The sequence below is a fragment of the Colossoma macropomum genome, unplaced genomic scaffold (genome assembly GCF_904425465.1).
Source record: "Colossoma macropomum unplaced genomic scaffold, Colossoma_macropomum, whole genome shotgun sequence".
NCBI lineage: Eukaryota > Metazoa > Chordata > Actinopteri > Characiformes > Serrasalmidae > Colossoma > Colossoma macropomum.
The window spans coordinates 19,563,947-19,587,778 of NW_023494799.1; the positions used below are offsets into that span (position 1 = coordinate 19,563,947).

Here is a 23,832-nt window from a genome sequence, read left to right on the forward strand (position 1 = left end):
TGTGAAAAATTCACTGAATGTTTTTAAATTCTACACTGCTTTAATTAATTATTAACAATTTTGTGCTTCAAATAACAGAAACACACACTGATTAATTAAATAAGAGAAGTTAATCAGGTTCATTTACTTATTCAAAAACACAGAGTACAAAACAAGTCTGGAAAGATTTGGTGTTTCCTACACGCACCTCTACCAGTCAGAGGAAAAAGGTGGAGAAATAAAGATTACAGCAGTTTTCAGGTGCAACAATCAGAGATATTTAATAACCTGCAGGATAAATAATAAATAGACGGCGCGCGGTGGAAGTGGATCCCAGTGCTCACACTGAGCTCATCATCACAGCATTCACACAGAACTGCAGCGCACACGGTTGGACGGGTGTAGAACATTCTAGAAGTCGAGCTGCGCATGGCCACTGGGGGCAGAACCACAGCCTGAAGAACACTCTGCTTTACTTTCACTGACCCGACTGACCGTCTCCGACAAATCAGGAGGCAAATGCAGCTTCTGTACAGAGAGGGAGAGAGAGAGTGGCAAAGAGGAGGGGGGAAGGGGGGAGGGGGAGAAGGAGGGGAAGAGAGAAAGAGTGAGGGGGGAGAGAAAGGGGGGAGGGGGAGAGAGAGAGAAGGAGAGTAGAAGAGAGAAAGAGAGAGACAGAGAGTGAGAGAGAGGCAGGGAGGGTATGGTGTGGGTATTTAGAAAATGCAAGAGGCATAAAATTAGTGAAAATTAAGAAAAAGTGTTAACTGTATTATTACAGATGAGTGTAAAAAGAGCAAACCTCCCTCCCTCCCTCACTCCCTCACTCACTCACTCACTCACTCACTCACTCTCCCTGAAGGAGTGTAGGCCCATGTAGGCCCATGTAGGCCCTGGCCTGAAGCCCCTTGTTGACCCTCATCAAGTGTCCATTATAACAAAGTTTGACTTTCAGTCTGGAGAGTCTGTGTGAAACAGATCAGTATGTTTAACTGCTGTGTTTCCATCACTTCATGCTGCCTTTACCGTTGATTCACTGCGACAGTTTTTGAACACACATTGCTGTGGAAATGCTTATTTTTTTTTAGTTTCATCAAAGGAACAATAAAAGACCACCAAAATGTGATTACATTCATGGTCATGTTTTTGTTTAAAATGTTAAAAAATAAAAATCAGCTGTCAGATAATTTCCTTATTAAAACGTTATAAAAATAGATTAAAAGCATAATTAACTGTTTTTGAGTCAGCATTAATAACTGATGATTATCATGTTTACTGTAATTTATATGCACGGCCCACAAGTCTTCTATAAATCCACCTTAAACAACCACAGAATATCTATAATTACTTCAGGAAACAACAGGAGATTATCAGCTAAACAATTTAAAGCTCTTCTAAAGTCCCTCTGGTTTCTGGGCTATCATTGTGATCTTAGCCTGTAAGAACATGTGTGACCATTTAGTTCTTTTAGAGAAACTTTTGTCTGAGATCTGCTTTGTTAGGACAGAAGCCATTAGAGAACAACAGTTCTTAAGTCTATAATCTTATCTTATTTCCAGATAAGAAAACCGTATTACAGAAACATCCAAAGTTGCCAAAATATCCTAAATATTTCTTAACTTCAAGACAACCCCGGAGCTGTCTTAACTTCTGTTTTAATCGTCTGATTCTATTGTTTTATACAGTGATAGGCAGCACAGTTCACTATAAGTAGTAAAATGATGCTACATTTATCTACATTGCTTTGACTTGTTTTTTTTTTCTAACAGCGTTTAAAAGCCCCAGACACTGCAGCCATCGCCTTTTATTATCTTTGTGTGTTATTGTTGATGAAAACTCATCAGATAAAATATTACACTGATGGTGGTGAATAATGAGGATACAGGGCTGAACGTGCGTCTGTTTTTTCAGAAGGAATAACGTTAGCGCGCTCGGCTAAAGCGTTTGGGAAATTAAACTGAAAGTGGAGACGGCAACGCTCTGATTAACAGCAATAAGCGCTGACACAATATTCTTAACTTTCAGTTTATTGCGCTTTAGTTTTACTTGACCAGTAACGGCAGCTCACGTTAGCTAGCTGTCTGACTAGCTAACTAACTTGATTACGTATTTACGTTTCAGCTGTGCACGTATGGTCGGTTGCTATGGAACAGACACGACAGTTGACTGCCGACTTCAATCGAGTAAGTTAAGATTTCCTAACTTGAGATAAGAAAAGATGCTGTAAGATAAGATTCTTAAATTAAGATGAGATTTGCTTCTGTAATACGAATTGTGAAAAATCTTGTCTTGACCTGTCAGATCTTAAGTTAAGACAAAAAGATAAGAATGTTCTGTAATATGGCCCCTGAAGTATACAAGTCTGAGAACATAGGGGCCAAATTCAAACATACAGAGAAACCTGCTCAGGTATCAGTAAAAAGAAACCCCAGCCAAATTGAAAAATACAGCCATATCATCACAATCCACTACAACTACACCTGCTGTAAACATATATACTGTAACAGCAATGATGCAGCATCTCTAGAGTGATATATTTCAGTTTAAAAAATAGAAAACTCCCTGTCTGATGATGTATATGGAAGGTGAGAGGAACTAAAAACTACACCAGCAGTATCACCACCAGCATTACTGCTTAACACCAACATCTCCCAACATCACCACCAAGATCACTGCCAGCATCATCACTGATATCACCACCACCATCTCTGCTGGCATTGGCAAGTTATCTGGGTTATTTCTTCAACCCCTGCCCTAACTTGAAAAAGGCCTATATTCTAACTGCAACAAGGGCGCTTGTATCCACTACTGAATACTGAATATTCATTCGACATCCCCAAGAAGCACAAAGTTTGCTTTCTTTCAGAGGTTTATTTGATGAACTTTCTTTTTAACACCCTGCTAGTGGCTACGATCAGTCCTACCAGTGCCATTTTGCAGTTAAACAATGAGCTGAAGCATTCCTCTTCACACCACGATTTCCTCCTTCTTCTCCTCTTTGCTCAATTCTTCAGCAGCACTTTTCTTTCCACGAGCTACTATATGGCTTCGTCCGGCTTTGGAACTGCACTTTTCAGACGTGAAAGAGTTCTTTTTTGCGCTCGGGTTTGCTGCGGTATTTTCCAATGCAGATACAGCTTGTTGTTTTTTTTCCCCTTTCCCGCAATAGGTCGCGAGAGTTACGTCTTCCACAGAGGTCATGTTTTTCTTTTCCTTCTGTCAGTAAGATCTCACTTGGCAAAACAACCAAACATCAAACTCAAATTAAGTAGAAATGTACCGTGAGGAACTCGCTATTGGCGCTTTGCTAAGTTTGGGTTTCACTTTCAACTGAGTCTGTTATACATCTTTGGTTTTGACTCAACAGGCATCACTGACATTATCATGAACATCTCCACCAGTATCATCACTGACATCAACATCTCCTCCAGCATCATCACAAACATCACCATCAACATCTCCGCCAGCATCATCACTGACATCAATATCTCTGCTAGCATCATCCCTGACATCACCATCAACATCTCCACCAGCATCATCACTAACATACTCATCAATATCTCCTCCAGCATCATCTCTAACATCCTCACCAACATCTCTGCCAACATCATCACTGACATCCTCATCAACATTTTCACCAACATCATCACTGACATTCTCATCAACATCTCTGCCAGCATCATCTCTAACATGCTCACCAACACCTCTACCAGTAACATCATTGACATCACCATCAACATCTCCGCCAGCATCATTACTGACATTAACATCAACATCTCGACCAGCATCATCTCTAACATCCTTACCAACATCTCTGCCAGCAACATCACTGACATCACCATCAACATCTCTGCCAGCATCATCACCAACATCACTATCAACATCCCGGCCAGCATTACCACTGACATCCTCATCAACATCTCTACCAGTAACATCATTGACATCATCAACATCTCTGCCAGCATCATCACTAATACCACTATCAATATCTCCGCCAGCATTATCACTAACATCATCACCATCATCACCACCATCACAGCTAACATCACCAAAATCACCTCCTAAATCACCACCATCACTGCTACCATCAGCACCATCACCATCACTGCCAACATCACCTGCAACATCATCATTATTGTCAACACCACCAAAATGACCACCATGGCCAAAATCACATTCAACATCACCACCATTACCACTGACATCACCACAATCACCTCCAACATCACCACCACACCTGCCAACATCACCACCATCACTGCCACAATCACCACCATCAATGCCAACATCACCACCATCACCGCCACCTTAGCCACCATCACTGCCAAGGTCACTGTTAATATCAAACACAAGATGAGGCAGAAGGTAGTTTTGGCTCCCAACACCGTGAGGTTTGCGAGGTCATTCACTAGAAGAATCTGAAGTTTAGAACTGAACGGACTGATCAGAGAGATCCCACTGAACAGTCAGCCAGTAAAGCTTAGTGAACTGTGATGTTTTTTCAAAACAGATTTTAACGTTTTAGAGGAATTTGGGACTTTGCTGAACTAGCCTGACTCTAATCCTGCGGAACAAACACGCCCACGCACCTCAGCGTTCCTCTTTCAGGGTGATTTAAAGAGTAATTTAACCCCGTTCCTGTCGTTCTCTACAGTGTTCTCTCAGCACTGAGGGAAGTGCTGCAGGATTACAGCTTACAAACATCATCAACTCAAGCTGCACTATTTTAAATACTAATACAGATTATTTCCAGTTTCCTGTTCTGATTCAGCACCTTCCAAAATCCCACCACCGCCTTCCTCCACTCTAAATCTGTACTACACCGTAATAAACTCTAACATGGACCCTCAGAGACACACAGAGCTGAGCTCTCAGCTTCTTCACCTCAACTACACTGATCCACCAGACAGACAGTCTCAATAAGAGCTTATTAATTCTCCGATTTAAACAAGGTTAAAAAACAGTGAACTTTAACAACATCTACATCAGAAATTCCCTCTCTGCTTTCACCCTCTCTGTCTCTCACTCTTTTCACCCTACTCTCTTACTCTCCTAACCCCCTTTGCACTCTCTCTCTCTGTGCCATTCTCTGTCTCCTCTATAGAACACTGTCACCGCCCCACACACACAGACTGATCTGAATACAGCCAAAGCAGAAACACTGGTACTAGATAACATTACTGTTTATTTGCTGTAACAGAACAAGATACATCTTAATTAAAACACAACAAAATCCTCTCTTATTACTGACCCTAATCTGACCTTCACCCTGGAACTTTACCTTATTCTGAACTTTATATTTAACTGTAAAACTGTGTTCCATTTAAAGTCAGGGTTCACTTTTCTGAGTGAACATGTTCTAAAGTAAAGTTTTCCTCTTTCTTGGATCTGATGAGGAAACAAACTGAGGCTAAAAGTTCATTCACTTGATCATTTAAGGGTTAAAAAAACAGAAGAGTGCTGAGTGTGACAGTGAGGTAAACACTGTGATAAACAGAACACACACACAGAGAGAGAGAGAGAGAAAGACAGAGAGAGAGAAAGAGAGAAAGAGAGAGATAATGAATCGAGGTCAATCTATCAGACTCTGTAACTGTGAACAATAACCAGGGAAGAGTTCACACTCCAGCCACAAAGAGAAACACTCAGTCCTTCATACTGCAGAGGGGGGAGTCATAACCATAGCAACAAAAAATAAAAAAATAAACACACACACACACACACACACACACACACACACAGACAGACACAAACACTCTCACTCCAGCCATCAGGCTGAACATGTTTAACTCTACATTAACATGTATTCCCCTAAATAACCAGAGGGGTTGCTGCACAGAAAACAGTGATTTACACTCTCTCTCTCTGTTTATCACAACGAGTTTATTTCTGTCTCAGTCAGAGTTCACAGTGAGTTCATACGGAGTCTGTCCTACATGTGAAAAATCAGTCTGTCCGTAAGCAAGAACTCTGTCTGTTCTAGAGCAAGAACACAGTCCGTCCTACAGTGAGAACTCAGTCTGTTCTAGAGTAAGAACTCAGTCTCTCACTTAGCGAGAACTCAGTCTGTCCTAGAGCAAGAACTTAGTCTGTTCTAGAGTTAGGACTCTACAGTGAGAACTTCATCAGCTGGCTGCACAATAACACTGATACCTCCCCAATATAGAGAAAGCAAACAACTAGTGATCCTGAGCTCCTTACTGAAACTGCGTGGAGTAGGTCTCTGGATTTTGAGTTTAACCTAAAGCCGATGTGGTTAGTTTGCAGTTGCAGTGAGTTATTAGCTTGAAGCTGCTGTGATTAGCGCTTAGCCATTAGCATTTTGCTTACATGTCTGTAGACGTGCTTTGTGTTGCAACTGTCAAAAACGAAACAGATGACGTTACTGTGCTGTATGTGATCTGAGGTTCGTGGTTGTTTCTGTTCATTTCACAGCCACAGACATGTCACTCAGGCATACGTGGCTCTGTATCGCATTCTGCGCTGCTGCTTTAGATTACAAATGAAGACCTTTTGGTATCATTTTAGGAGGTTCTTGCTGTACAACCTCCTAAGCTGAAGTCTGTTTACAGAAGTAACTAAAACAGACAGAGACAGAAACAGAACACTGTTTAGGGGGCACTAGAGAGCAGAGTGCTGTTTTTCCTGCAGTCCCCCGTCATCCCTGCAGGCCGTGTGTATGTGATGTGCAGGTGTGTCCTGCAGGGTCTGCAGAGCGTCAGCATTAATGAAGCTTTACCTCCAACACCCAGTCATTAAACATCCACAGCACTCACCTTCACCCTGGGCCCCCCAGCACATGGCTGAGCGTCTGCTGTTTATGGATTTATTTGTGCACAGAGGTTCACTGCAGTCCTGCAGAGTCCAGCTCTGATCTCACTCACAACTGTTTAACTCACACCGAGGAGAGATTTGATTCTCCAGACTAGTGTTGTAGTCTGGTCTCCGGAGTGTAAATCAACATTCTCAGTCTCGACATCATTTGGACTTGGTCTCGTCTCAGTCTCAACATCATTTGGACTTGGTCATGTCTTAGTCTCTACATCATTTGAAATGGGTCTCATCATCATTTGGTTTTTGTCTCGTCTCAGTCTTGACATCATTTGGACTCTGTCTTGTCTCAGTCTCAACATTATTTGGTCTCCATCTCATCTCAGTCTCAGCATCATTTGGACTTGGTCTTGTCTTAGTCTAAATAATTTGCCGTAAATGTTAATGAGCCTAGACTGTTACGTAACAGTTTAGGATTTTGGATTCTTATTAGCCCAGCCACTTTGTATTTTAGCTGGAAAACAGTGAGTTTGTGAAGAGTTAGTTATCTGATACCAAACCTAACAAATTCACTATATTATGCTGAATAATGTAAAATGAGTTTGATGTTTATCAGTGTTTTTCTGTGATGTTCACTGGGTGCTTTAGCTGCGCTACCTGGCACCAGAGACCCTCTGTCAGCACGGTGCGGAGCTTCTCTGATGTGCAGTAACTTTTAGCCAGCTTTAGTACACTTTCTACACTTCCTTCTCTAGACTGAACAGATAAGAAATTCTGACTGAAACATAAGACGCCAGTTCAGGTGCACGTCCACTGTGGAGAGCAGAATTCTTATGAGAATGTAAAACATTACAGAAAAGCTAATTTGCATATCAAAAATCTTAATTTGCTGTTTCATTTTTTAGACCTATTAACTACACAAATTTTAGAACATTTGGACTTGTCCCAAAGAAGTGACACAATAATAATAAATACTGATGGACACTTGTCCTCACACCTTCTCAGATCTTCTCACACGTGCTAACACTTACTCACACCCCGCACACCCTCTCACACCTTGTAAAACCTCCTACAACCTTCTCACACCTCCTCACACCCCTAACACCTCCTAACAGCTTCTCACACCTTCTAACACCTCCTCAAACCTTCTCAGCCTCCTAAAACCTCCTAACAGCTTCTCACGCCTTCTAACACCTCCTTAAACCTTCTAACACCTTCTAAAACTTCCTAACAGCTTCTCACATCTTCTAACACCTTCTTAAACCTTCTTACACGTCCTAAAACCTCCTAACAGCTTCTCACACCTTCTAACACCTGCTCCAACCTTTTAAAATGTCGTCACACCTTCTAACACCTCCTCACACCATCTAACATCCCTTCACACCTCCTAACACCTCCTCACACCATCTAAAATCTCTTCACACCTCCTAACACCTCCTCACACCATCTAACATCTCCTCACACATCCTCTCCTGAGCTCATTGTGCTCTCACAGCTCCATGTTCCAGACCTTAACTGCTGAATTAAATAAAGCGTGAGGTGGCTGAGGGCCAACCCATTCTCACATCACCTGTGGAAGCTAACACACTTGCCAACAGGCCACACCCACATCGCCTGATTACATGCCACACCCACTGGAAGCTGATTGGCTGGGGGGATCAACATGTGTTTTGGCTGACAGACACACCTGCAGGCCTGAGAAATGGCTGAGCGTTCTGAAAGAAACTGATGGATGTGAAGTGACACAGTGAACCGGAATGAACCAATCAGAATTTCTCTGTGATTCCTCTGAGAGTGGGAGCTTAGCCATCACACCCAGCAGGAAAATACATCTACATTTCAGACATTCCTGCCAAGATGGAGGAAACGCTGTGGAACGTACAGGCTCCTCCCTGGCTGTGGGCAGCTGCTGTAAAAAACCAGCAGCTCTCACGGGCGGGGGGTTGGGGACGGTGCATTCTCAGCTGCTTCAGGCTGATCAGGGAGAGTTACACACACAGACACACACACACACCTTTTCTGACAGGTTTGCCTGAGCAGCTCGCGGGTGAAGGTGTGTGTGTGTGACAAATCAATTAGTGAGTGTGTACAAATTAGTTCCAGTGAAACAGACACACTCAGAGCCATCAACGCCAGCAATGTTGTAAACACTCAGCCTAAAGACTTTTACTTCCCCCACACTGATAGGGATGCGCTGAGTACCGGCTAATAATGACACCCATATTTAATCTTCAAAAGCTGCTTATCTTTAAAGAAAACTCTTAGCTAAAAACTATTTTCATCTGAAAGAGAAACAAAATTGGCTGAAAAATTCCAAAAGATTACAAAAGACTACAATAAAGTATCAAACTCATTTTAGTGCGTTTATTTTACTATTTTTATTTATCGTCAGTTCAGTTTTGTCTTACTAAAAGCAGTTTTTGTCAATAATAGTATATTTTCTTTATTACCTATTTATGCATTTATTTTTACATTATGTTTGTTTCTTTTAGTTCTTTGGTTTTAGTTTGGGCAGGAATTGTCATGACTATTTAAAATGAGCTACTTTGAACTGAAGCTCTTCACTCAGGTTGATGATGATTAACCCGAACAGGATGAACAGCTCAGCTAACAGTGAGTGCTGCTGTTACATGATCAGAATTTGAACGTGGGGATCAAATCTAAAGCAGACATCTTGACAAAAAATGAATTATTATATAAATTATATTCTCTTCATATATAGAGAAATCTTGAAATGTGGAATAAATCATTAAACAATATCTTATGGTGAATTGTAATACTTAAACCCACACTTGTATATAAAATACATCAATACTTGTATATAAAATTACAAAAATTAATATGGCAAGTGGTTTTGGACAGTAACGTACGCCTTGTGGACGGCAGGAAAATGTTTCCTTCATTTCATCATCACGGAGGAATGTGAGGTCACTGGTTAATAAAATATATGAAGTGGCCACCTAAAGGTCAGAGGTGGTTCAGCTGAGGGAAGTCCAACTGATAAACAGCATGTGGAGAAGGGGGCATGGCCGAGCGTCGAATGCAGGACGGAGAAGCCGGTCGGGCTGAACCAGCGGGCTAAGTAGCTGATGATATTCACATGGGCCTTGTTTCTGCCAGCCTACTTATAGACATCTCTTCCCTCAGTAGGTGGCAGAGCCCAGAGAGAGAACGAGAGAGAGGTATTGGCTGGGTGGGGGTTCCTGCCCCCGAATACGCCGCCATGTGCACCTCTGCCAGGTTTGTGACCTCGTCCAGAGATTCCGGTTGATGGCACTGGACCCAAGCAGCCATCTCCGCGGGTAAGCGGGCGATGAACTGGTCGAGCATCGTCTTGTGGAGTCATCTTCGAGATGGAGATGGTAGCCGGAGCTGGAGTACGGTGGCTGTCAACAAACTCTGGAGAAGCTTCCTGTCCACCTCTTGGCCCTGAGCCAGGGCCTCGAAGCAGGCCTGGTTTTCCCGCTGGACGTCCAGGAGAGCTTGATGCTGTGTCTGCTGCAGGAGGGAGTGTGCTTTGACTATCTCTCCAAGCAGTGAGGACTCCACGGCGATGTTCGTCCAATCCTCTCAGGTTTCGGCAGCACTGTGGCAACTTTCATAATGGGTGGAGGGAGGATGCTGGGGCAGGTGTGAAGACGGAGAGCTTTTTTTATTATTTATACACAACACAAACACCACTCGGCTTTTCAGCCCACAGACAAACTAAGACAAGACGCTCGCTGGGACTTTTCAGTCCTCTCTTTCTTTCTTTCTTTTTTGTTTACTTCAGCTCAGCTCGGCCTTCACAGGTCTCCTTCTCTCTCTGGGCTCTGCCTACTCCCTACTGAGGGAAGAGAAGACTATAAGTAGGCTGGCAGAAACAAAACACAGGTGAATATCATCAGCTACTTAGCCCACTGGTTCAGCCCGACCGGCTTCTCCGTCCTGCATTCAACGCTCGGCCACACCCCCTTCTCCACACAGCACTTAAAGCTTTCATCTTTGAGAGAGAGGAGAAAATCAAGCTGCTTCAGATCTAAAAAATATCCACAGATGTTTCTGTCCACTGTGAGAAGACAACTCAGCGTTATGGGTCTGAAAAGATGTATAGCTGTCAAGAAGCCCTTACTGAGAAAAGGAAACATACACATCAAACAAAGAAGCTGAACAATGGACTGACCACCCAAGAGTCCAGACCTCAACATCATTGAATGTGTTTGGATTATTTCAGAAAATGATCAACCAACTTCTAAGACTGAACTGGACGTGTGTCTGCAGATTTCTTTGAGAAACTGAAAGCGAGTTTCCTGAAAAGAATGGAAGCTGGAATAAAGGTAAAGAGTGACAAACTCAACACTCACACAGCTGAGATTAGATTAAGATGCTGAGTCATTTTCTGTTAAATGTTGTCTGCTTTTTTTGTCGCTGAAAAACAAAAGCTGAATCGTAAATAAATGAAGGGGGTGTCTGACACAGCACTGCTACCGTACAGCGTTAAGCGGTTTTGAGAGTTTTGCAGTCAGGTGAACCACAACGGTAGCGTGTTTTAGTAAGAAGAGTAAAATAAAGACTTTGACTAAGCATTTGGTCTCAGAGTTTCTCCCCAACTAACCTCGTTAACAATACCTCCCACCCAATAATAGAGCAAATAAATGCAAAATCCAGCCAGAAAACTAATCAGCAGACTTGGCCCCACCCTCAGGAGGACATTAGCATGCTTAAACAAGCTGGCACGCTTAATTGAACCGGTCCAGCGGGGCCAGCCTCCGCGAGACGAGGCATAAAGCAGGCGTCCCTAGGTGGTCATATTGTTCACTGCAAAAGCTATTAATTTGTCCACTGTCAAAAGAGAGTAAATGAACAATGATTTTTCTGCTCGTTCCTGGCAGAGTTTTGCATATGTTTGCTCTCTCTCCTACACCAGCTTTCAAAGGCAAATAAATTCTCACACGTATAACTCATTCACATTGAGGAATATTCAGCAGAAGTAATCGATGCACATGTGAAACTCTGGCTCAGAATGGACACAGTCTTCATCCTGGCTCTTCCTCCACCTCCCCCAGGAGTGGCTCTGAGACCTGAGCTCAAAAAAGGAGAAAAACACAGAAACAAACAAAAGGTAATGTGGGCGTAATTGGCCTCAGTACGGTGAGGGTCTGCGAGGGGTCCGCCAAAACATGTGAGAAGATTCACAAGAGTGACAAAGGGGAAAAAGGAAAGAATAATGTGGCAACATGACAACTGATGTCTTCATCAAAACGTAGAAATTTACATTCTAATTAAAGACAAAATTTACATCTTACTAGTTCAGTGTTCTGTTAGCCGTTAGCTGTGTGTACCACTTCAACCGGAAATGCAGCCATCCCATAATACTGATCAATCCTCAAACATCAGAAGTCCTCTGAGTAACTGAGTCACTATACAGGCTGATAATAATATGAGACTATAACTGTACCTCTAACAGAGCAGGATAAAGTGATCATGTGACTTGTGTCGAACGCTTTACAATTACCTGCTAAAGCGTAAAAGGTTGTCACTGTAGGAACAAGTGCATACAGGTGTTAAATACAACTACACACACACGCTAGAGGCATTTTAAAGATGTAAGTGTAGAAGTCGTGAAACTGAATGTGCTCACAGTTATGTTTTTGAATATACAAAAGTTTTATAACAATAAATACAACTAAACAAATAAAGTAAAACACAAAAAATGTTTTTTGGTAAGTCGTTTGTCAGATGGTGAAATTGCTGCTTCACTAGATCACAACTTCATTTGGCTCAACTCAGCTCTGACTGTTCACACAGTGTATCGTGGGCATGAATGTCAAGTGGGTGTGTTTAGTATCTCCCCTTCAATAAAAGAACATTTGATAAAATGTTTTGGCACATGGTCCACAGAATGTATCTGATAGGTAGAACTGACATCAGCAGTGCTTAAAGTTTTAGTTCGTCTTCTGGCGCTAAAGGAGTCAAACTGCCAAACTCCTGACCAACCAGTGGACACTCACCTGTTTAAACTGTTGCACTGTAACACCACAATGTAAAAACAATCAAAACAAATGAAACAAACACATTCTAGAAAGTTACTAAAGTGTGGCTGGTGTGGAATCCTCAAGGGTGTGCCTTCGGTACCTTTAATTAGGGAACATAATTATTTCATTTTTTGGCGCAGTTACATATTTTAAGTTGCATCAACTTCAATCACAGTGATTCCAGAATTCTGATTTTAATTCCTATTTGAAAACACTGAATTATATAAAGGTACAAATAAGACCGTTTACTCTGGGAAAGTGAACCTTTCAATTTATTTAAGGAAATCAACTGGACCATTCTTCATAATAGATGCTCAGTATCATCCTGCGCTCTAACAGGCCAAACAGGTTTAGCCGTAAAACATGATCACTCTGTCCATCTAAATTGTACAGCTAGAGGCGGAGCGGAGTCCGAGTGTGGGAATGTTATTTTTAGTAGTGATTTCGCGGGACGTAAACTAAAGGACAACTCTGTAGTTGTGTAGAGATGAGTTGTGTTATGTTGTGTATAGTCGTGTAGAGCTGAGTTGTGTTATGTTGTATAGAGTTGTGTAGAGTGTAAACAGAGGCTGAAGGCTGAAGCTCTGAAGGTTCTGTACAGGAGAGCTCGGATCAAAATTCCAGCCCTGAGCGGTCGGGCTGGGAGGAGTCTGTGTTGAGGGTTTGGGATTCGCTGATGAAAGAAAACAGATAGGAGTGACAGTGTGTTTACAGCAGCTACTCCGAAAAACACACTTCACTTCAGAAGCGTTCTTTATATTTGAGTGTGGCGACCGTCCTAAACAACAAAACTCTGTAGTTGTGTAGAGATGAGTTGTGTTATGTTGTGTATAGTCGTGTAGAGCTGAGTTGTGTTATGTTGTATAGAGTTGTGTAGAGTGTAAACAGAGGCTGAAGGCTGAAGCTGTGGTTCTGTACAGGAGAGCTGCAGATACAGAATTCTGAATTATAGATCTGCACACACACACGCACGTACACACACACACACACACACCTTCTCTCTCTCACACACACACACATCCACCCACCAGACTACCACAGGACCTTCTGAATTTAGATGAAGGCTAAATTATTAAAGATTCTCCACACAGCAGCTGCGGGAGAGGAGCCAAGGAGGAACTCCTGAACCTGCTGAGTCTGAATCTGAAACTGAACCTGATGCTACAGTTTAACTCGTAGCTGAAGCAGAACCTGCAGCTGAACCTGAAGATACAGCAGAACTAAATTAAACCTGGAGCTGAAGCTACAACGGAACTTGAGGCTGAAGTTAAAGTTTATGTATCTCAAAGTTCTGCCTTCATTTGCCATCTTTCAAAGAATGTCTGTGAAACATTATAGAGCGCTTTTCAAATAAAACAATAGAAGCCATATCGCCCCCTACACTTCCTGCAGTGTATTACAGTCTGTCAGAATGACTGTGTGGATCATATGAACATTATAGAGAGCTTTTTTTAACAAAACAATAGAAGCTGTATCGCTCTCTACACTTCATTAACACATGATCTGCTATTCACTGTAGATTATCCATGAAATTCCGGGCCCTGATTCAGCTTCCTCTCCATCTGTAACTTTCTGTTTCTCAGAACGAAGTGTCCTGAACGTTAGGAACGCGTGGTTTGTGCGGCTTGCTGGCTCAGACACAGCTAATAGCAGCTGCAAAGTGGCAGCAGCCTGGCCTGGACGCAACTAATCAATCATAGCCTAGCCTGAGGAGCAGAGCCTTCACAATAATGACAAAACATAGTCAAAAAACAATTCCAAACGGAATGTGGCTGTCATTATAAAACCTCTGAGTCAGCTGTGACATATTTATCGCAATTTGCCAACACAGGTGCTGACTGGAATCATTTCATTAGCATTTGAGACAAAGCCAGAGACACACCAATCACAGCAAGCTTTTTTTTTAATTCATGCTAACCTTCATGCTAACCTTTTATGTTAACCTTCATGTTAACCCTCACACTAACCTTCCTTCATTTTAGTCTTCATATAAAACCTTGTGTTAACGTTCATCATAACTTTAGGGCTAACCGTTATGCTAACACTTTAGTAACCCTCATGCTAAACCTGATGCTAAGCCTCACAGTAACCCTCATGATAACCTTTATACTAACCTACATGTTAACCCTCACGCTGACCCTTTGTTAACCTTCATTTTAACCTACATATTAGCCCCCATTTTAACCCTCATACTAACTCTCCGGCTAACCCTGACGCTAAGCCTCACAATAACCCTCACAATAACCCTTATACTAACCTCAATGTTAACCCTCATGCTGACCCTTTGGCTTGACCCACACCCAGATGTGAAGATTAAGGACACACCGATCCACGTTTTTCCCTCCTGAAACCAATTCGGATCCCTGATTCAGTGATACTGAATTCTGAATTCTTCTTTTCAGATTCTGAATCTGTATCTTTCACATCTGCTGTTAAAACTAAAGAGTTCATTTCAAAGCATAACACGTCCAGCTGATACCTGATCAGTTCAATAAGGTCAGTACTGTTGCATCAATAATGAAGATATTCTCACCACTGAAGCAATAACACTAATAACTCACTCCTCTCATACTCCTCACTGTCAGTGTGTATGTGTGTGTGTGTCTAAACTCTACCGGCTGAAACAGGGAAGGGGTTAATTCTGGCCCCAAGGCATGCTGGGTAACTGAGTGATCGTCAACCACCAGCTGAAGTGAGTCTCACTCTCACAAACAACACACACACACACACACACACACACCTACACACCTATATATTATATACAACACTGTGCCCCCTTCATTTATTTAATTTACATTCAAAATGGCCGTTATGTACACATACACGTATTACGCATTTACAGGCTCTTCCTTTCCTTCTTTCTTAGAATCCTGACTTCGCATAATCCTAATTGACACACACTCTCTCTCTGACCTCAGAGTTTAAGCCTGCCTGTCAGTCACTGCAGCACACACTCATCAGAGAGAAAACAGCTCAATAAAGACGAGTGTGAGGTGCTCCACATATATAATATATAAAAACACAAGCACAGAGTATCAGCTTAATTCAATTACTGCTGTCAATCACAGCATCACACACAAACACACACACAGGGCTGATGCAGCTGGAATGTGAATGAACACACACACATACTCACACACAAACACACACACACAGTCCGAGTGACAGTGAAGAAAATTTCTGCATGTGTGTGATTTTGGACGTCTCTACTGGAGCTGCAACACATGAAGCATGTTCACCTCAAACACGGACAACCCCAAATACAAACATACAAACATAATATAAAATCATAAAAACTCCTACAAGCTCTGAACACAGCAGCTTTTAGAAAGCTGGAGTTAAACATGATGATACATTTTACACAAAAACACTCCAGACTGCTGGACTGAGCGTGTTAAACACTGTTATAATGGAACTTAATGAGGGTTTACGAGGGGCTTCAGACCGGCACCTACATTTATTCTTCAGTGAGTGAGTGAGTGAGTAAGTGAGAGAGTGAATGAGTGAAGTGGTCAGTGCATAAAAAGGGTAATGATATTAATGCTATTGTGTTATTGTGCTAGTGAGTCAAAGCCAATGCTAAACAGGTCAAAGGTCAGACTCAGTCACACCCCCAACCCCTCCCCCTGGGTCTCACACACACTGTTAACAGCGTAAACAGTCTCGTGAGGCCAGAAATGATCTTGTAATGAAAAAACACGTCTGGGGACAACCTGCCAACCACATGAACCCGACGAGCCCGTCCACCCCTTCATCAACATCAGCATGAAGAACCGGAGCATTCTGATGCGTTTCCTATCAGTGTGTAAGAGACGCACAAGCCTCCTTTACTGCTGTTATCATCCAGATCAGTAAGAGCTCATTACTGATTTATTTAATCAGAGTAACGATAAAGCGCCACTGTGTGAATTATATTCATTTTCAAGAGTTTCTGATAAAAATGTAGTTTGTTACACAAACTGAATTGTTCACATCATGTTCTATCCATATAAAATTAAATGCAACAACATTTCACATGACTAACAATGATTTTGTGTCGGTCTTAAGGGCTTCAAACTTTGGTGCTGAACTGCTACAAATGTGCCACTAAGGTACTATTCACACAGCAGGTCAAAGTGGCCCAAATCTGATTTTTTTCTTCATATGTGACACAGGTGTACTGCCTGTGTGTCAGTGTGCACAGTAAAAATACTGAATTTAACATTTTCAGTTCTGATTCGGGACATCTTTCATAGGTGGTACTGAAATCTGATACATATCAGGTATGCAGCAGTGCGACTCTGAACAGCCAGATCGGAATTCAAACGACTTCAAACTACCCAACATTTGTCATAATTTTGTGCTGCTGAGATCTCATCAACATCTGGGCTGATGTTTCTGTACAAACTATATTAGAAGACACTCATCCAAACTGTTCCTTGCTTAGAGAGATTCTGAAGGAAATGTCCAAACTCTGAAAAGTCTACGTTCCTCCACACTTAGCCCAAATTTCCCACGGTTCTCCCCAGATGTTCTCATCAGGAGATGATGGTTTTACTGTTGGGGGAGCAGTGTTAAATTCTCACCTCGATGCTGAACTGCTTCCTCTTGAGTTTAAACGCCAGATCTTTGTTGTCAGGAACTTCACAGACCAGGCAGTTCAGGTGGGGAACCTGCCGAATGTGGAGAAGACCTGCAAGAACACAAACGCACAGTCAGCACTGACCATATCAAACAGAGACATCGCACAGACCTTTTGCCCTCAGACTGTACAGGTGCTCTCCTGTTCAGTGTGTATAATAATACGTTATAAGGCTGATCTCAGAGCCCCTCCCCCTGAAAGACGGTGGTCCTTGGTGTAAACAGAGTAACGAGGAGTCTAACACCTTACTGACAATCTGAACCACTCACAAATCTAACTTCAATCAATCAGTCAACCTTTCTTTTCACTGGGAAACACACTGAGTTTGACCCTCATTTTCACTGCAGTCAAGCATTTAAAGCACAAAGAGACTGAAAAAGAAACTAAAATTAAGTTTAATCAGTTCAAACCAATATAAACAGAACTACATGAAAAGATTAACAGTAAAATCTAACTATATATATATATATATATATATATATATATATATATATATATATTGGGGATGTGAAAAAGAATATATATTAAAATAGAACAAAAATAACAATAAAATAAAATGATTGGAAAAATACATAATAAAGTGTAATAAACTAAGTCAGTTACATGCTGTCTGAAGATGGTTAGAGATTAAGTGTGTAATAACTGAGTGATGCCAGCGAGTGAGTTTCGGAGACTCCAGCTCACTGCGCTGCAGATAACAGCAGATTTTCCCAGTTCAGTAAAAACTCTACAGGTAATTTGTCACTGCAGTGAGTCTCATTATCACTGTTACTTGTAAAGATCATAGATCAGATGTAAGCTGGCGTACGGCTGAGAGTGATTAAAAATAACCAGCGTGTTTCCTGTCGTGCTGCTATTAAGGAACAACCAGCTTCATCAGACGGTCCAATCCAGTCCGAACGCACTCAATCAATCAGCTTTACTGACAGTGGCTTCAGAAAAATGAGCTGCAGCAGAACATTTAACTGACCAGCAGTAACAGTGGAACAGCAAAACTAAACAGCTGTTTACAGTTCTGCTATCGCTACAATGTCAAGCTTGTAACAATAGAGGAACGCTTTGTGGTCTTACACAGAACAATATTCAGCACATTCTCCATCAATCTAAAGAACCATTTCACCATACAAAGAACATGCATTATACAAAGGGTTCTTTGAGTGTTCATGGTTCTATATAGAACCATTTTATTTACTAAAGAACCCTTAAAGAACCATCTACTTTAGGAGTGTAGTTTATACTATTCAGTACTAGAACAGCAGCGATCAGTGACAAATTATTCTAAACTAATTTTTGTAAAGTTCTAGCGTTAATGACTGCTGAAGTCATTTTGCTGAAGAGAACTCGTAACACTTGGTAGAGCTTTTCTGACGTCAAGGTTGAGGTATGATTGGCTTATAACTTACGTGGTGTGATCTGATTGGCTGAGCTGGATGTTATGCTTCCCAAACAGCAGATTATCATCTTCACTAACATCAGAGAATCTCTGCTGCTCCTCAACATCTGTTTCAGTAAAGCTTCATTGCTCCTGAACAGCAACCAGTGAGGGGCACTAACACCTCTCAGAGCGGTTTACAGCAGACTCTGCAGCTGTGAGAGTGTTTTCTCACCTGAATGTCCGAATAAAGGTTCATGTTTTTGTTATAGATTTGATCTGGTTAGTTTTGGTTTCTTGTTGCAGTTTATCAAGAACACTAAAGAACTCAGCATGACACACCTGTGTCCTGTTGTCATCACCGGTGTGGGCTGCATCTCCCTGTACTGGACACTGATTTCTGGTTTGTAGAGGAGCGTCTGACGCCGGCGTGTGGTCAGTTCGGCAGGCAGCTTTTTACGTTTATATGGAGAAAAATGAATATCCTCTCTCTCTCTCTCTCTCTCTCTCTCTCTCTCTCAATCTTTCAGAAAATAAGGGATACATTTTGGCATTTTTATGCATTTTTTATGCATTTTTAAGCTGATTTTTTTATTAGACTTAAATATGTGGTCTCCTCCCCTTGAGCTACCGCAGCTCATTTGGTTCTTTGTCTTCTTTTGCTATTTTTTCAATTTTCTCCCCAATTTAGTCGTATCCAGTCCCATGCATAACTCACATGATACCACCTGAACTAGGAGGGTGATGATAAACTAACAACTAATGATGGAGTCCTAACTAGTGGGTGGAACTGGATGCGACAAAAAAAAATCGGGAAAAAAAAGAAACATTACAGTTCTGCTGTAAATAATATCAGGGGAACCTTAACAAGCCACCGTCATCCATATAAACATATTCAGTAATATGCATCATTTTCAGAATTTATTGATACATTTCTTTCAAACTGTGATTTTGAGATAAAACAGATCAATCATTCAGCTCGAGTCAAAATGAGAAAAAAATAATAATAAATAAACCAAGAGGAGATGAAAGACAGAGCAACAGTTGGACACACACTGTGTGTGTGTGTGTAGGCCTGTTAGCTTTAGCCTGTACGCTAGGCTGACTGGCTGAGCCTGACTGGCTTTGACAGGACTCCCAGCACGCTCAGTGCTACACAAGAAAAAACAGCCTACACACACACATTCACACACACACACACTCACACACACTTATACTGCACAGAGAAACAAGGAAGAATTTTAATTACAGGACAAGAGAGCAGGAGAGAAAGTAGAAATAGAGAAAGGAAAAGAGAGAGAGGGAGGAAGAGAGAGAGAGAAATAGAGAGAGTTGCTGTCTCTCGTCCACAGAGAGGACTTAATGAAGATGAAGAAATATAAATATTAATATTGATTGTGCAGCTCAGTGATACTGAAGGCTGTTTAGGGGAGGAGTCTGTCTGACTGTCTGTCTGTGTGTCTCTGTGTGTGTCTGTCCGTCTGTGCATCTGTCTGTCTGTCTGTCTGCGGAGGAATACGGCTGATTGAACAGAGACACTAACAGGAGCCGACAGTCTATCTACTATTACGACAGTTTACAGCGTCTCTCTCACCGTGATATTCTCTGTACACAGCGCTGGTCTCTCGCTCAGAACTGCAGAACGACTCCAGAGCAACAACCGCATCACTCAGCTTCACCATCCTCCCCAACACTGACTTACTCTACAGAGAGAGAAAAAGACAGAGAGAGAGAGAGAGAGAGAGAGAGAGAAAGAGAGAGAGGGTTGTATTTTATTTCTGTGCTGTTGTTGAATATTTCAGTGTTTGTGCTGGTGAGTGAGTATAATGCAGTTTTCATGCAGCTGTGCTCTTTCTTTTACTCTCATCACTTTATTATTTCAACACAGTACTGCATGTATCAATTTTACTGAACATCAAAGAAACGTGGTGCTTTAAGGCTGAAGAGTTACAAATACCGTAATATTGAATTAGATGATAATGATTTCTGTTACTGTGCCTGTCAGACTGAAATATGTAAATGGTCTCTGTTCTGATTGACAGTGGGGCTGAAACACTGCTTTACTGTGACTGGGCTTAAAACGCTGTAGGACAAGTTGGAGGGTAAATGCAAGTACATCGATTGTTTTTACATCAAAAAACGGTAAATTTCAACTGTTTTTCGGTTTGGGTTAGTGACAAACTGTCTGTACAGGAGAGCAAATGATACTGATTCTGAACCAGCTCATCAGAATCATCCGTATATTTAATATTTCAGACAGACAGATGATAATTGAATGTTTAATCACACACCTAAATCTCATATTCCACACATGATGAACTATTTTAAACTTTATTTTTAAATTTTTATATATGACAATATTAAATACTGTCTTGCTGGATATTTGAACAGTATTAGTTTAGTTTATTAGATGCAGATATTTGAAATTAATTATGGTTCATTTTCAGTACATATAAGCTTACATCAGTGTTTGTTTGTTTGTTTATGAAATTCTATTCAGGCTGATCAATCAGACTCATCAATAACCCTCTCCGAGCTTCTACCTGTATGAGGTGGGCAGGTACGGTCACCACGGCGACAGAGAGGGAGGAGCGCAGCAGGGCTCGCAGGGCATACAGGAAGGTGGTGAGGGTGTGGCCATGGGCGGGGCTTTCGCTTAAACACACATCGTCCCCCCAGAGGGCGGAGCCCAAAGAGTGGAGACCCAAACGCAACACGTTCCGCACTTTACCCTGAAATATAAGATATTATTATTATTACTATTATTACTAACAACATATTCCACACTTTACCCTGGATTATAGAAGAAATATTCACTATTATTATCATTATTATTATTAATAACACGTTTCCACAGCTTACCCTGAGACTCTCGTCTGTGGAGACGTAATTTTTCTCGAGCGCTGATGATTTCTTTTATATTTTTCATAGCAGCAGTAAAAATCTCTCAGTGAGCTGAACTGATTATTAAAGATCTGTACAGATTTCTATGTTGTCTCTTCTGATACATGTTGGTAATAAAGACTTGTTTCTATCTTTTTTCATTTTTCCACTGTATTAATAAAGACGTTATTATCCAGAAGTGCCGCATGAACAGGCGGCCGCTGCAGCTCAGTTTGTTAATCACTGTGTCGTGTTAAAGATGCAGTAAAGATGAAGTTCCTGCTTCAAATCTGACTTTCAGTATTCTGTGTGTTTGGGTGTCACAGAAACCACTACACTGTACATTACCTATTCTAAAAATGATTCAATAAAACATATCAGGTATAAACACAGTGTATTGTTTATATAAACAATATGGGGCAGGAGGTTGGGGCGTGTGAGAAGGTGTAATTTAGGAAAGCTTTAAATCACAGACTTCACCGCATTTCGCACCATATCTGCTAAAAGATTGCAGCCTGTATTACTGTCGATTCAGTATTTCAGTGTAACTATTACAGCAGTAACAGCTCAAAGAACTCTTTGCATGATTAAAGGGTTCTCTGCACGGTAAATCGGTTCTTCACACTGATGGAGAATGTGTTCTATATAGCACTAAAAAGGGTTCTGCTATTGTCACAATGTCAAGCTTGTAACAATATAAGAACCCTTTGGGTGCTATATAGAACCCTTTTCAAAAAGAGGCTTAAAAACCCATCGTTTTAAGTGTGTACCAGCGATGAGTTTGATCGTACAGACGCTGCAGAGATTAACCTGATCAGAAACAGAACTATGGGTGAAATCTGCCGCAGTTCTGATGAAGTGTTTTCTGCTCATCGTCGGTTCTAAAACAATAAGAGCTATACTCCAAAAGCTTATCTGCAGCTCAGAAAGGTGGGTTCTCTGGAGGTCCTCATCTGTATTATACTTTGTTATTTGATTTGGTCACATGACGTGCTGACCAAAGCTGTCGATTCAGTGCGGCTCCATCGCCGTCCAGAGCTCCACACTGACCCCCAGTCACCAACATCTAAACTAAACAAACTTCTCTCAGCCAGGCCTCCTCCAGACCGGGCTCAGCTCTTCTTGTAGGGGGCGGGGCTTCCTGTCTCACTTTACTCACACTGCCTGTAGGTGTGTGTGTGTTAAAGAGAGAGAGGTTTAAAACCTACAAAAATACTGAAAAAACACACAAAAACTAAAAGATTTTAATAAGGAAAGTAAATGCAGCTACTTAAGAGTTTTCAAGAGTTTGGGTGGTCAGAGCTGCCCCCAAAAAAACAAAGACCCAAAAAGTGTCAAAAATATCTCTAGTTAAATCGCGCTGCACCTTTAACTCAAGCATGCAACAACATATTAATTTTGTTTTTGAAACAGCATGTATGTATTTTGCCGCAACTCATTCTAAACTGTGCTGGCTAATTAATTAAAGCTAATGTCAGCTGTTTAGCTGGCTAACATAGTTACCCACAAACTCTAACAGCTAGCTTATGCTGTAGCTAAAATTTAGCAGCCTGTCTTGACCAAGTTTGCTCTGAGGGAGAGCAACAACAGAAATGTTAGCTAGCTCTTAGCTCCGTAACTTACTTCACGCAAGGATGCGAATGCAGATGCTTTGAGCTACGCAAATGGGGATTTGCATGTAGTTGCATTCAAAAATGTCTCACGACACATTTCATAACGCAATGCAAGTGCGAGCTGCATTCTGACCGATACAGCAAAGGGCGCTATAATGAGAGCCAAGCCTATCCAAGTGGTCTCACACTGTTTCTCAACTGCCACAGCAGACAAGCAGCTGAGTCTCACACAAAGACGGCTTACATAAACATAAACATATGATCCATTATGGCCTTTCCATTCCAGTGGAAGGTAAAGCAGCTCACTCTCTACTGTCCATGTTTAGCTGCCGGAATAACAGTAGATCCTCTCTGATTTGTCCTCTAGCGCCCCCTTCAGTACTGAGTGTTTTAACCACCACAGTAGCATAACAGCGCACAGCGAGTTTGTACAGAAGGACAGAGTATTTGCAGTGCGTTAGCCGAGCGCCGTCATTTGCTTTTGCATACTTGCGTTGAGTTTGGCCATAGTTTTAGCTAATGTTAGCTAGATAATTAACTTTGTCAACATTCACTCATCATCATTTTAACTGACAGCTG

General features: G+C 41.6%; 1 protein-coding gene across 2 annotated transcripts in view; it reads right to left on the reverse strand.

The window, feature by feature from the left end:
* Nucleotides 1-233: 233 nt before the first annotated feature.
* The window catches only part of elp4 (elongator acetyltransferase complex subunit 4), a 57,455-nt gene continuing 33,856 nt past the window's right edge, over nucleotides 234-23,832 (reverse strand). Inside the window, exons 7-10 of one of the 2 annotated variants that reach the window (XM_036586872.1) lie at nucleotides 21,301-21,489; nucleotides 20,352-20,460; nucleotides 17,330-17,436; nucleotides 234-507 (exon numbers count right to left, since the gene is read on the reverse strand). In XM_036586872.1, coding sequence (XP_036442765.1) covers nucleotides 391-507; nucleotides 17,330-17,436; nucleotides 20,352-20,460; nucleotides 21,301-21,489 — 522 coding nt within the window. In that variant the 3' untranslated portion in view covers nucleotides 234-390. The remainder of the gene's footprint in view (nucleotides 508-17,329; nucleotides 17,437-20,351; nucleotides 20,461-21,300; nucleotides 21,490-23,832) is intronic. The other variant, XM_036586873.1, reaches the window with a different exon arrangement.